The 15,189-nt window shown below is 38.3% G+C and overlaps 1 protein-coding gene across 15 annotated transcripts in view; it reads left to right on the top strand.

Annotated features, from left to right (window-relative positions):
* nav2 (neuron navigator 2) overlaps nt 1-15,189 on the top strand; it is a 691,770-nt gene that overhangs the window by 633,483 nt on the left and 43,098 nt on the right. For 11 of the 15 annotated variants that reach the window (XM_062967809.1, XM_003214661.4, XM_008106124.3 and 8 more), the window contains 7 exons: nt 391-682; nt 3,536-4,238; nt 4,565-5,032; nt 6,908-6,973; nt 8,746-8,790; nt 11,144-11,304; nt 12,910-13,098. In XM_062967809.1, coding sequence (XP_062823879.1) covers nt 391-682; nt 3,536-4,238; nt 4,565-5,032; nt 6,908-6,973; nt 8,746-8,790; nt 11,144-11,304; nt 12,910-13,098 — 1,924 coding nt within the window. The remainder of the gene's footprint in view (nt 1-390; nt 683-3,535; nt 4,239-4,564; nt 5,033-6,907; nt 6,974-8,745; nt 8,791-11,143; nt 11,305-12,909; nt 13,099-15,189) is intronic. The other 4 variants (XM_062967807.1, XM_062967804.1, XM_062967812.1 and 1 more) reach the window with 2 other exon arrangements.

Below are 15,189 nucleotides of genomic sequence, written 5' to 3'. Positions count from 1 at the left end.
GAGATAGGGAGGCAGAACAAAGGAAAAGCTCGCAACTCACATTCGAAGTTAGTTTATGCCTTGCAGTGCGAGATCCTGTTAGGAATGCTGGGATGACAGGGCATCAAGATAATTTTTCATTTATGAGCTTTGTAAATACTTCTTTATGTCTTTGATTTTATAAGCTGTTGTTCTTCTAGTATGTTCTTCCATTTTTAAAAAATATGTGAATTTCATGTTACAATCATTTGATTAGGGTTTGGTTATTAATATAAATTTTGCATCAGAAAGGACACAGAGAGAGAGCCAGAGAGGCTGCAGAGTAAAGGTTTCCTTAAGGGCTAGATTTTGAATCCTAGAGGAGGAAGAAGATTGCAGTTCAGTCTTATGTTTTTCTGCTTTCCCACTCAGACTGATGCTGAAAAGCATTCCCAAGTGGAGCGGAATTCTTTGTGGTCTGGTGATGAAATCAAAAAATCCGATGGAGGCTCAGACAGTGGTGTAAAAATGGAGCCTGGATCAAAATGGAGAAGAAATCCATCTGATGTGTCTGATGAATCGGATAAAAGTACTTCTGGGAGGAAGAACACAGTTATTTCGCAGACGGGTTCCTGGAGACGAGGCATGTCAGCTCAGGTTGGCATTACCTCGCCAAGGACAAAAACAGCAGCCACTTCAGGAACTCTGAAGACACCTGGAACAGGTGAGGAATGTACAGCCAAGAGGGGAGCAATACAGGCCAAGAATTAGTGCTGTCAGGAGAAAAAATGCCTCTGAACTGCCAGGATTTCAAGTGCATGTTGATCTATGCTTGTCTTTGATGGAGAACAGTATAATCAGTCTCTTTTCCTGTGTCTGCTTTGCCAAATTGAAGATTTCCTGCCAGCAGAGATGCTGGCTCAATATCCTTTGTATGATAGTGTTGAATTATGCCTCTTGTATTGCTGATTGTGCTAATGGTAGAACTCTTATCTTTCTTGGGTATGTGTATTTCTTGGTATATTTATTTAATTGATTAGCTTTCTAGTTCAAAACTTGGGGTTTCTTAAAAACTGTTTTGTTTTCTTAAAAACATAAAAAAAACAACTTGATTAGAAATTCTCTAAAAGTTGCAGATGCACCAACAAACACAAACTAGTAACCTGTTTGTTAGTCCTGAGTAGACTAGAGTCCCATTCAGTCAGCTGATGAATAATGAGTTAACATGTAGTTAAATCCAGTTGATTCACTGGGCCTACTAAGTAAGGGCTAACAATAGGATTTAGGGCACTGTAAGGATCTGATCTTGCTGCCAAAACTAATTTGCTCCTGGAACTTTTTTCAGCACCATGTTGTTCTGCAAATTCATTGTAGACAGAGAAGCTCCAATGCACAAGTACCCTTTAGCCTACCCTCAGGAGGCTTGCTGTTCTGGCTGGAGGAAGGAAGTCTCCCTAAACACAGCAGTCCCTTGTCTCGTCCCATCTAATCAGGCAGCAGTATTGTTCATCAGTAGATTGCTCTTTGACCGATCCGGTTGTTGGGATTAGAACAATCCAGAACAAAACAAAATGAAATTAACTTCTCCCGTTGCCAGAATGCCTGTACATGTGCAGAACAGACCTCCCTTTCAAAATACCAGCAAACTGTAACATGTTCTAGGAGAATGTTTGTTTCCCTGAGGGCCCCCATGGGCCACACAATTGCCAAAATGTTCACAAAGAAACCAAAAGTGGCAAGAAGTTTACTTGGTTTTGAGATCATATTAAAACAGTATGTGTTCTAGAAACCCATCTCCCCTTTCCATACAGTTAACATGGGGTAACTATGGGCACTGTACAAATACAAAAACATTATATTTTATGCATAACTTTCTGAGTGTATCTTGTGACCACTTAAAAAAAACAAATTCAGCAATTAAGATTGTTTACCTTTTCTTCTCCATTCTATTGATTGAAATGCCACTAATCTGCTGCCTGTTCCTTTCTTGGTTTAGACCTACCTTTCCTCAACTTAAAGATCATAGATCTCAAAATTGTTCTATTATAGGAATGGAAGGAATATTGACGGTTTTTGTTTCCAGATTGAAAATTAAATTTCCCGGCAGTTCAGATGTTTGTTTGTTTAATTAGAAGAATATTAGAGTAGCAAGACTTTTGCACTGTTTTCCTCAAAGTTTTACTGTCCCAAAGTGTTGCAGAGAAATTATGCAAAGATTGTGTGAATTTTCTCTGTAAAAAAACCCTTTCAAACACAAGAAACGTTTTCTCTATACAGGCAATCACAAGTTGCGAACAAGATAGGTTCTGTAGGTTTGTTCATTGGTTGAATTTGTATTGGCTGGAGCTGCACTTAAAAATGTACCTGTTCCAACGGACATACAAATTCATCTTACGAACAAACCTACAGAACCTATCCTGGATAGCAAAGGAATTGTTAACATCCCTCTGTTATTTGTTTTGCTGCTGTGCCCCTGTTCAGAAGATTTCACCTCACCTTCTCTCCCTGTGATAATTGGATTTTGAAAAAATTGACTTGTTGTGGAAACAAGGATTGGAGAGAAAACTTCAGTTGAGACACCTTTTCCCATGACAACTCTTTCAGGAGTGACTTTCCCTTCCTGGGGGTAGATTCCTCTCACTTCCTGTTGCCTTAACTCCTGTTCTTAACTGTGAGTCATTTGTGAGTGGAATGTTTGTACCTTGGGGAAACAATTTTTTTGGATTAAAATGTGTACTTCTCTGCAGAATACTTCCTCTGCAGCACTTTGAATATTTATTTATTTAATTAATTTGTATATTGCTCTTCTCCCCCGGGGGGACCCAGAGCGGTCTTACATAATGGCAAGATTAAAGCCACATATAATACAAAATATAGTAAAAACACACTTAAAAACCAATATCATACCCCATTAAAACAGTAACACACTGTGTGACTGTTACAACAGGGCCAGTAGCATTGGGCCAAAAGTCAAAGCCAGTCTGTATTCAACTTCACATTAATCCAACGAATACATCAGATTATATCAACTGTATCTTAGGATGGGCCAAAAGCTTGGTCCCACATCCAGGTCTTCAGCTGCTTCCTAAAAGACATGAGTGAGGGGACTTCCCTAATCTCCCTTGGCAAGGAGTTCCACAGCCGCGGAACCACCACCAAAAAAGCCGAATATGTGACAAAAATGTAGAAGAATACTTGTTTCTCCCTCAGTGGAAAGCAACTTACAGTAATTGTTTGGCCTTGTTTTTGAGTACAAATCAGCAATAATAATTTTTATTTCTTGCCCGCCTCTCCTCACAGCTTGAGGTGGGTTACAACATTGCTAAAACACACGCCCACCTAAAAACATTCTTTAAAATACACTTATTAAAACATATTTATAATTAAGTGTTTATATCCCAGATATCTTGGCATATTAGTGCTTTCTATCCTAGACTTGCATTTAATTAACAAAGATCAAATTGTTTCTACACTCTTGTGGTTTTTATGTTTATGGTATCTATATCTATGCCTATCTATATATCTCTGGCCCTTGTGCATAATATTTGTTATTGGAACCTGTTCTCTGTTTTTTAAGGGAAAACGGATGATGCCAAGGTATCCGAAAAGGGTAGAATTTCTCCCAAATCTGGACACATTAAACGTTCCCCGTCAGATGCTGGACGTAGCAGTGGTGACGAATCAAAAAAACCTTCTACCAACAACTCTAGGACAGCTGTTGCTAATACAAATGCATTTGGATTTAAGAAACAGAGTGGTTCAACTGTAGGCATGACCATGATAACAGCTAGTGGGGCAACAATCACCAGTAGATCTGCCACATTGGGGAAAATCCCTAAATCATCTGGACTCCTGGGCAGGTCCACTGGTCGAAAGACTAGTGTTGATGGCTCACAGAATCAGGATGATGGTTACTTAGCAATTAGTACCCGAACCAATCTTCAGTATCGGAGTTTACCCAGACCCAGCAAATCCAGCAGCAGAAGTGGAGCTGGCAATAGATCTAGTACCAGCAGCATAGACTCCAACATAAGCAGCAAGTCTGCAGGCTTGCCTGTTCCTAAAATGAGAGAACCAACTAAAATTGCTCTTGGGAGCTCTCTGCCAGGATTAATCAACCAAACAGACAAAGAGAAAGGGATCTCGTCAGACAATGAAAGTGTCATCTCCTGTAATTCTGTTAAAATGAACCCAGCATCTCAAACGCCTTCTAGTGCTTCCCAGATAGCTCACCAGCAAGGAGTCAAGTACCCAGATGTGGCCTCCCCCACTTTGCGTAGGTAGGTACAGCTTTTTCATTTGTACAGTGCAACAGAGTGAGGCAGCCAAAAAGTGTTTGAGTTCGGGCCTTTGCACGTTAATGCTTGGATTCTGTTCTTCGAAAAGCTTTTTTCAAGAGAAATCTATATTTACATTATCACTCTTGATCATCACCTCTTCTGAAAAATGAGTCAAATTAAACATTACATGCCTTGAAAAATTATACATTATGTTGAAAAATTAAACAACATAACTTTTTAAAAATGCAGTGGGGTTTTTTTTAAAATGAAATGTCATTTGAAGCTTTATATATGTTTCCTGACTTTGTTTTCTTTTCTCCTCTCAGACTTTTTGGTGGCAAGCCTAATAAACAAGCTCCCATCACAACAGCTGAAAGCATGAAAAATTCTGTGGTTATCTCCAATCCACATGCGACCATGAGCCAACAGGGGAACCCAGATTCTCCTTCTGGTAGTGGCATTCTGAGCAGCGGTGGTAGTAGTCCTCTCTATAGTAAAAATGCAGACATTAACCAGTCTCCATTAGCATCTAGTCCAAGTTCAGCTCATTCAGTTCCTTCCAACAGTTTAACCTGGGGGACTAATCCCAGTAGTTCTTCTGCTGTTAGCAAAGAAGGGATTGGATACCAATCTGTCAGCAGTCTGCACACCAGTTGTGAATCCATTGATATCTCTCTCAGCAGTGGAGGTGGGCTGAGTCACAACTCTTCCACTGGTTTGATTGCAGCTGCAAAAGATGATTCATTGACACCTTTTGTTAGAACCAACAGCGTTAAGACAACATTGTCTGAAAGGTGAGAACATTTTTCAGAATATGTATTTTTATGTATGTGTAGTACCTAGACATATTGGTATATGGTTTCTACAACCAATTGCTGAAGTGCTTGCTTGGACAAACGAATCTTACTCAGATTGAATGTTGTTTTGAGTAGCAGATATAAGCCTGGATAAGTCTGAAATAACTGTTGTTGCTCAGTTTGAGATTTAAGTGTTTACACCTATCCTCATTTCAGAAAAATGCTAAATAGTGATGTCTGTAATATTTTTTTCTTTAGGAGACCATATATCTCTGTTCCCAATATTAGCAATTCATCAAATCACCCACAGTTTTCACATTAGACTCAAATCTCTAGTATTTTTTTTAGAAGGAATCCAGGGTTTGCGAAGAAAAAACCATCACATAAATTAATGGACTGTGTAGGTTCACTTCTTAAGAGGGCCAGAATCGTTTAGTGGTTTGAGTGTTAGACTATGACTCTGGAGAGCATGATTTGAATCCCCTCTTGGCCATGGGAACCCACTGGGTAATCTCAGAGGAAGGCAAGAAGGGTGCTTGGATGGGAAACCACCAATAAATACTACATGCTGTAGATTGTATTTCAATGGAAATAGGAGGATTTTTTGACTAAGAAAATACTCTGAAATTCTTGGGGTCACCATAACTCAACGGGTAACTCAAAGACACATACACACGGAAAGTTTTGTTCTTCATTAATTTATGACTGCGTTAAAAGTCAGGAGCCACTTTTCAAGTTAGCCAAAAACCGAATGGCCACACATTTTAAAAGATTTTTTTCAAATGCATAAATATTAGCTACATTTTAAACGGATTGAAACTTAACTGAGATTAATTAAAATTAACATCTTAAATAATACGTTCATTTTAAAATCTCATTAAATATTAAATGAAGATTCTGGATACCTCAGGGCTACTTAAAGAACTATTCATCAGCAATATATCGCCCACAGACCACATTTTGCCTACCTGTGATTTATGTGCATACTTATATTTACTTACATCTGTTTTCATGACAAAAGTGAACCATAGTAATAGGAATGACTTATTAATCCCATTGCGTGCTGGTGAACAAGAAAAGTTGAAACACAGACACCAACTGCTAAAAGAAGACAAAAGATCTGGGAAGTGCAGCTGTCACACACAGTTCAGTCTTTTCATTTTCAGCAAAATAGTACTGAGTCTAGAATGAGCATGTTGTTTCAGCTGTGGCTTGCTGAACAATTTCATTTTATTTCTATGTATTAGCAAAAACTGTGATTTGAGTTTTGTCTGGAAGCTGAGAGTGGTATGTTGCCTGCCCACACTAGGACTATGACTAGGTTTGTTGACCTAATCTTTTCCACTTAAATGCGCTCAGTGGTTCTCTACTCTCCATATCCATTCTCCAGATAAATTGGTTAAAGATTCAGATCTTTCATAGACCCATTTCTATTGCATTTTCGTTGTATAATCACAAGAGGGGTCCTAGTATTCACACTACATCTCATTGTGTTGCTGTTGGAATGATACTAATGTGATATGAAACCTACAAGTTGATGGGAGATGCTGTGGACACCAAATCTGTGTGATACAATTATCCATCTAAGATGGAATGACAGGATATCCACTTGTTCTGCATCCATGTCCCAGGGTATATTTTCATGGAAATTGATGGCCTGCCTGTTCAGCACATGCATCCACTTCCAGTGTGAATAAGAAATTACAAACAGACCTTCAATCCTTCTTCAAAAAACAAACAAACAATTGTTTTATACTTGTGATACTTTTTAAAAACAACTCTTTCCCTTTCTTCCTTTTGTGCTAATGTTCCTCTCTCTTTTTGTTGTTGTTTTGTTTTGTTTTTCTGTCTTGTTGCACTTTATTCTTCTAGCCCTCTCTCTTCCCCTGCTGCTAGTCCCAAATTCTGCAGAAATACTTTACCCAGAAGACAGGACAGGTAATGCTGTCTCAGGGCAATAGAATGCCCAAAGGCCAAGAGGTTTCACTGAGACACTTTAGAAACCAAAGTGTATTGTGCAAGACTGTGCTCAGTGCAAAAATGTGTATGTGTTTCACTGGGATGTGTAAAATGTCAGAAGACATGCCAGTGAGAGTCTGTTTAATGGTGCTATACCCTTGATTGCTCTGGGGAATGGCACACCATAGAGCTGGGAAGCATGGGCCTTTTCCCCCACTACAATAAAACATTGACAATCATTTCAAAGTTCTACTTCACTTACCTATTCATTTAAACTCTCACTAGCATTTCAGCACTTTGGTGGCATGCTGCTTTCTCCCACGTTTCAAGCCCACTCACCTTTTGTCTTGATTCCCCTGTGCCATATCTTCCAAGTGTGGCTGAAATATAAGTTGCTCAGCTCTGTTTGGCTTGAGTGGGTGATCTTCGGGGGCTTCTTTATATTTATATCTGTGTCTTCATATATGTGTGTCTGCTACCATGTAAACATGAATGCCAGGGAGCAGATTTAGCTGCACATGGCCATGTGTTAAAAGCGCTATTGCTGTTGTCTGTGCTTTGTTTATCTGACATGTGGTAACAGATCATAATGTTAGAATTAATGTGGTTACATTTCTTTCTTGCACTGTCACCATTGTGGCTAATACTTAGGTTATTAGGTGTGTTACAGAGAAATCTAATTAGCTAAATTTTAAGTTTAATTACAATATTATATTCAAGATTCTTCTTTTATAGTAGCATTATGTAAGATAATTTGTTGCAGCTGTCTTTTATGTCACCTAATATATAGCAAGGTTACCAACCTGCATCAATCAATCACACCTCATTGCACATTGAAAGCATTTGTGTCTTGGGCAGTTACAACTAGTACATAGATAAACACTTTTGATAATTTATGGTCAATCAGCCATTCTTTTCTTCTGGAGTACAGTACTATCCCCATATGCATGAGAGATACATTCCCAGACTTCTCAGAGATACACAAACCTGTGGATAACAGAAAATCTTATTGAAATGAAGAACATCAGGCCTGAGGATACTATGGAGCCATGCTGGTAGACTTGGAAAATGCCCCGAGAGGCCGTATTTTGTCAGAAATGGATAAATGAAAACATGGACGCCAGTCCCATTGACATAGAGGTTGTACTATATGATCCTATGTGATCTGAACCACACTTTGCCTAAATGCCTAAATTCCTTCCCTGCTTTCCTGAAAAGTATCTTCATAGTTTGAAATTCACGTGTTTTTTGGCTTTCAAAATATTTGTTGATAAAGTTTGCAAATTATGTACATTTGAAAATGGAAACCTATTCGCATTTCTGTCAAAGTTAGGTGAAATGTTTCTGAAAGCAATATCATTGGTGATGGCTGCTATGCTCTTATTTTAATGCTCTCTTCTTTGAACCATGCACACTTCATTAAGAAAGAGTTGATATAGTTGTGGTGGAGAAAGATCCCAGACTTTATAGAACATTAAAAGACAGATAAAGGAATCGTGCTTTCAACCAGTGAAGTGGTTTTTGGATCCATCCCTGGGAGTGACTTCATTTAGCATGGTTCTTTGTGCATGTTCTGTATGACACAGTCCATATGTTGTTAGAAAGTTTTTGCATGCTGGCTTGGCAGGGGTGTTGGCTATCTTCTCTGGTACCATGATGTAGCTGTTTAATGGTAAATTATTCTCCCTTTCAAGCTGATCTTTATTCCCTTTATTCTTCTCTGAAGTTCTTTTCTTTTAACTTTTCTACAGCGACCCACATCTTGATAGGAACACTTTGCCTAAGAAAGGACTCAGGTATTGGTGTTTCCTATACAGCATAAGCAATCTTCCATGCGGTTTTTGGAGCTTTGCTTTGTGTGCCTTTTGTAATGCTGGTGGTGGCAATGGTCAGCTTTTGCAGTGTGTGGCTGCAATATCTTTCTCAATTTTTCCTTCTCAGCCTCTTTGAAGCAGGTCATTACTCTCTTATCCCTCTACATGCTTCTTTTCATCTGATGGCTTCTCAGCTTGAGCAAGGATTGCATCTGTAGCTGGCTGGCTCTTCCAAAAGCATCTCACGAACCCATCATTTGGGCTTGATTTGCAAGCAATAATTTGCAGCTTTTATTATTGAAGTAGTTAACCTGATGATGCTATTCTTACAGTGTAACTTTTGAAATGCAGATCAAGAGAAATGTAGAGCTTATTAGAAGTGCAAATTTTGCTATGCAGTACTTGAATCTGTAATTGTGCATTTAAGAAAAACAATCAGACCAATCAGACGTACCATAAATGTTTGCTTTTGTAATGCATCATGCAATGCAGGCAATTTGACATCAAGAGAAATTACACTGAGAAGAGTGTGTTTCTTTTTTTTTATAAAGACCTACGATTCCACTAGATTTATTAACACGAGTGCTGCAAATTGAAAAGCACTAAACTAATTCCACAGAAAGCATCTGGCTCACTTAACAACAGTTCAACTTCAGGCTGGATTGTGCTGCTTTCTAACTGAGCTGATGGCTTTAAATTATAGCTGCAATTTATTCTGTGCTATAAACACATTGTTCTTTGCAGCAGCTTTGAATGTCTCACTGAGCTGGATGGTAAAAGCATTTTGCAAATCGGGAAGGGATGGGGGCGAATTAGATAATGAATCTGAATCATTCTCTGTGCCTATCAAATGTCTCCAACAAATAACAAATACCATCTTTTAAGCATGAAATGTGAATGCCAAAGAGGTAGGTATTTCACACTCTGCTCTTTCTTACATTACACTAACAGTTCATGTGCCTTTTTATGGCTCCAGCCCTCAGTGATCTATACACATGAATAACTTTAAAACTAGCTTGGTTTTGCCTGGTGAGAGGAAAAAGGCGATGCTTCCTGTTCCATTTTTTCCCCTCGATCATTCTAGTACTGGTTTTCATTTATATCCACAACCCCACTTACAGAAGATCCATACATGCAACCTAAATAAGCTTTTGCTGCATTTTTTATTTTGGTCTAAAACCAACACGATTCTAAGAGCTGGCCGCTAATGTAACTTCCCCCGTAGCCCACTATATCATCCCTTGAAAGGCTATCCAAACATAGGGAAGGTTTTCAGGGAGATTGACTTCTCCTGATTATTCTGGAAAAAAAAACCAAATTCCATCAGTAGATCAATTCTAATCAGATCCTGACCTTTGTTATTGATGACCTTTGTTGTTGCAAAGTAGAGTCTAGCTCTGCCTTGTAAATACAAGACCTCGGTTGTTTTAATGCTTCTTTATTTGTTACATTCACCCAGGTGTTCTCTGCAGGGAGCTCCTAATAGTGTGTCTGGTTGTTTCTCTCACCCTCTCCCGCCTCCATCCCCATAGTATGTTCACAGACATCCTTTGAGAAAGATTAGGGTTATACTCATGCTCAGCATTAGGTCACCAAATGTATTACATGGTAGAGATTCACAATACGACAATGACCTTCTGAGCTTAGTTCCAAGTTTCAGTGTGTAGGCAGACTCAAAGAGAGGGGCAGGGAGGAGTCCAATGATGCTGTCCCTGTCTAAGTCACCTTAAAGGCAAATTTTAAGCTTAGTCCCAAATTTCAGTTTATAGGCAGACTGAAAGAGAGGGGCAGGGAGGAGTCCCCTTAAAGGCAATTCAGTGACTGTACAAATTAAGACAAAAATATAATCCATCTTACCAGGGCTATATTTGGCATTTTGTCTCATGCATACCAGATAACAATGGTGAACAATATAATTTTTCAGTATTATGGATAATAAATTCTCAGTCATGCAATAACATTTGTAAAATCAAATTTTTCATTAAATTGGAAATTCAGAGCACTCCTATTTGTAATTAATGGGCTAGATTCAGATTCAGTCACATTTAGTCACAGAAATCAAAGTTAAGAACTATTAACTCCAGTGGCACTACTGTGAGTCTGAATTTAACCATGTATTCTCAGAATGAGACAAGTTCATACAGATGTAAGATCAGGTCATTAAGACTTTATTTAACTTGCATTGGCACAATCCACAGTTAAAATAAAGTGTTTTGACAGGCAGGGGACTAATTTCAGGTCTGCTTTCTTTTTCTTGTCCATATGTATATACCTTCGAATTATGGTCAAGTGAAATTTTTCCCAAGCAATACTAAGGCTATATTTGTTTGTGCAGGTATACTCCATCATCTCAACTTCGTAATCAAGAAGAAGCAAAAGAATGGCTCCGTTCACACTCTGCTGGAGGACTTCAAGATACAGTTGTCAATTCCCCATTTTCTTCTGGCTCTAGCATTACATCACCTTCTGGGACCAGATTTAACTTTTCCCAACTTGGTGAGTAACGTCCCATGTTTTTTGAGTCCCAGTTATAGGATGACAGCAAAATATAAATATAGAAACAACAGCAACACATGAAGCAACACATGCTTGCCTTAAAATATAACAACTATACTGTGAATTCTTTCTCATCACAAAAAAAAAAAAAAAAGAATGTCCGGAGGAGGACAGAGATCTAGGAGGATGATAATGTCTTCCTGTAACCAGCTGTATGAACACAGCTGGCTAACATGGCCACTCCATCTTCCTCATCGCAGAAGGGTACCCTTGGGCAGGTAGGTCTAGTTCAGTGGTTCTCAAGGTATTTTGACCTACAACTCTCAGAAATCCCAGCCAGTTAGGATTTCTGGGAGTTGAAAGCCAAAACATCTGGGGACCTACAAGTTGAGAACAACTGGTCTAGTGCATAGGAATGGGGCAGGAGACTTAGTTACATTTGATGGAGCTTTACATTCTATCAGTGTATTGTAGTATTTTAGCTTTCATTGCTCAGAATAGAATGCATTGTCACTCTTCAGGTGTTTAAGGTAAATTAGGCAAAAAAATCACAAGGGAAATGATGTATAAGAATACCATAGTTAGAAGATCAAAGGTGTTCCATAATTTTTAATTTGTCCATCTGCATGAGATCCTACCTCATGGTTAGGATCTAGGAGCCCCTGGTGGCGTAGTGGGTTAAAGCCTTGTGACTTGAAGGTTGGGTTGCTGACCTCTGAAGGCTGCCAGGTTCGAATCCAACCCGGGGAGAGCACGGATGAGCTCCCTCTATCAGCTCCAGCTCCATGCGGGGACATGAGAGAAATCTCCCACAAGGATGATAAAAACATCAAAACATCCGGGCGTCCCCTGGACAACATCCTTGCTGACAGCCAATTATCTCACACCAGAAGCGACTTGCAGTTTCTCAAGTTGCTCCTGACACACACACACACACACACACACACACACACACACACACTCACACACACACAAAACCTCATGGCTTAACAGTCCACAGTCTAGATTTTTGGGCACTGTACAATACCACTCTCCTGCCTGAACTGTAGGCTACATCTCAAAGTTAAAATCCAGTTGGACACTTAATTGTGTTTGTCAGAATTAATGAAGGTTTTTCCTCTTGCATATCCCCTCTGCACCCTAAAATGCCCTGAGGAGTTTTTAAGGGTGTTTGGGGACCTACAGAAGTGAGGATGTGCCACTCTTATGACAAACAATAGGGTTCAATGTATTTACCCTTTTGGATATTTTATTTACCCATGCTGGAAAAAAAATTGTGATGGATTTCTGCTGACATTTTCTTCTCTTAGAAAATGTCAATAAATAAATTAGGTGAACCCTAAAAAGAAAAGGGTTGGGCAAATTTGTGGAAATGAGATCAACAGTAGAAAGCCAGCATGCAGTTTTCTAGGCCAATATTTAGTAGTTTTCCCTAGAGTTCTGTGTATGTACTGAAATTATATTTTTGTCTTAACTTGTACAGTCACTGAATTGATCCAATTCTTGTTTAAATAGAATTTGCAGATTGCTATGAGCATATGTTGATATAGTACCAATGGTATTTTCGTAGATTTGTGAATGCTCTGTGTCTGCCTTGCATTCTAGCAAGCCCCACCACAGCAGCCCAGATGAGCTTGTCAAATCCAACCATGCTCCGGACGCACAGTCTCTCTAATGCAGATGGCCCTTATGATCCTTACAGTGATTCCCGGTTCCGGAACAGCTCAATGTCACTGGATGAAAAGAGCAGGACAATGAGCCGTTCTGGGTCATTCCGGGATGGCTTTGAAGAGGGTAAGTGGAAATCTTTTTCAAAGGTTATATTAAGTATGATATTGTTGAAATAGTTGAAATTAGGCATGGAAAAAATAATTAAATTTTTTTGAAGTGCTAACCAACATCTAGTGTTAATTAATGTTTCCCACTGAAATATGTTCTTGTTCCTGACTACAGCAATACATAATATCACTCCCTCAGTGGGTAAAGACCTGCTTGCATCCTTCAGTCATAATGTAGGCACCATAGATAGATAGATAGATAGATAGATAGATAGATAGATAGATAGATAGATAGATAGACAGACAGACAGACAGACAGACAGACAGACAGACAGACAGACAGACAGACAGAGAATTGCCTGTGTCAGTGGCAGTTGGTTGCTTCAATATTAGAGGATGGTGAATCTAGTCAATTTTTAATCCATTCTTGAAGGAACTGTCCAGGTGCCAAAATCTATGTTCAGTGTTCCAGCACCATGGGTAGCTCAATTGATATAGAAACAACCACCCACCACTGCTAATTACTTCTCTCTTCAATCATCACTAAATGTTAATGATACAATACTCTCAATGTTTCACAGTCTTTTTCTTTGCTTGATTTACTGCTTCTATAAGTTCCAGAGAGCAATTCCCTAATTTGAGCGAAATATATATTTTCGTTTCCAAAGTGTAGGTTTTTCCCCTCATAATATCAATCAAATGTAGAGTATGTGTACATGTGTCTGATTTTCGAAGGCAACTTTTTTTTTTGCAGAGAGTGGAATTGAGTGTCGCCAATGGGATGGCAGATTTTGATATCTTTTCTTTGAACCCACAACAGTGCCTTGAAAATTAATATTGAAAAAATAATTTCCTGTTTTAAATTGAGATCTTCTTCCTTTAGGTTAAGAACTGTGTTTATTACCCACGGTGATAAGAAAGGCATCTATTTCAGTAACACATATAACAGGCCATAAAATTGCTGTGAACCTCATTAAGCAAAGTAAAATAATCAAGAGATTTTAGTATGATGGAATAAAACTAAACGCTTAGATTAGCTCTTTGGAGTTCATATTGAACTATAAAAATAATTAAAAATTCAATTTAATTTTCCTTTTTTGCCCATTTCTCAAAATTATAGAGTCAATAAATTAGTATTTTTCTGTACATATACATATATTTGTGACTGAAAGAGTAAATTTGATGATACTATTTAATTGGGCCCATGAAGCACAATATTATATAATCCCATTCAGCATGGCCAACAGTAAGGGATACCAAAATACCTGGTAATTCAGGGATTCCCCCCCCCCCAAAAAAAAACAAACATATTATCAACTGGCCTTTCTTGGAAAAGGTGAATATTAAGTAACTGCTTCATGCTCAATTTCTGTATGAAATTAATTATTTAATAATGTTGGGGTGTCATTTTAAAACTTCTTACCTTTTTTAGTACTACAATGAATTTTGGGTGGAATATTAATTTGTTCTAGAAATTTCACACATTCTTATTTTATCTAATTTTAATGTGATTTTAGTGTTTTTAGAGGAAAGAATCACTGTTTATGACATTTATATTGTTTACTGTGGTCACAGACAAAGAAATGTGTTACTAACATTAAAAAGGAACAAACTGCAAGAAAAATTAGATTATTTATTCAAATAAATGTTTGACAAACTCTGTATTCTTAGTATGCTTGAAAAAAGCCTGGTTATTTGTAATTGTGCTTTATAAACAAGCAAGCAAGCATGGCAGAAAGCTAGCTTTGACATGACTGTTCTGAGACAAATTACTGTGAATTTCACAGCAATGGCAGCAGTCTATTACATTGCCATATCCTGGAGTCCACCACAAACCTTGCTCTCTATGTGTGTGAAAGAAACTAGGATATTCCCTTTGCCTCTTAGCAATTCAGATACAAATACAGGATATTTAAGAAGGACATCCCATGTCTTCTTGCTTCATAGGGAAACTTTCTTTATTGTTTGGAAAGGATCTGGAGGGGCACTGGGTTCCCATCCTTCTCATTGTGGAATTGTTAAAATATAATCAATGTTTTTTCCCTCTTACTTTGCTATCTGAAATCTTAATTGAGTTTTTGTCTATATTATTCACATCAAAATATTC

Source organism: Anolis carolinensis, chromosome 1, assembly GCF_035594765.1.
Source record: "Anolis carolinensis isolate JA03-04 chromosome 1, rAnoCar3.1.pri, whole genome shotgun sequence".
NCBI lineage: Eukaryota > Metazoa > Chordata > Lepidosauria > Squamata > Dactyloidae > Anolis > Anolis carolinensis.
Note: the sequence above shows the minus strand (reverse complement) of the source record. Positions and strands in the feature narration are given on the sequence as shown.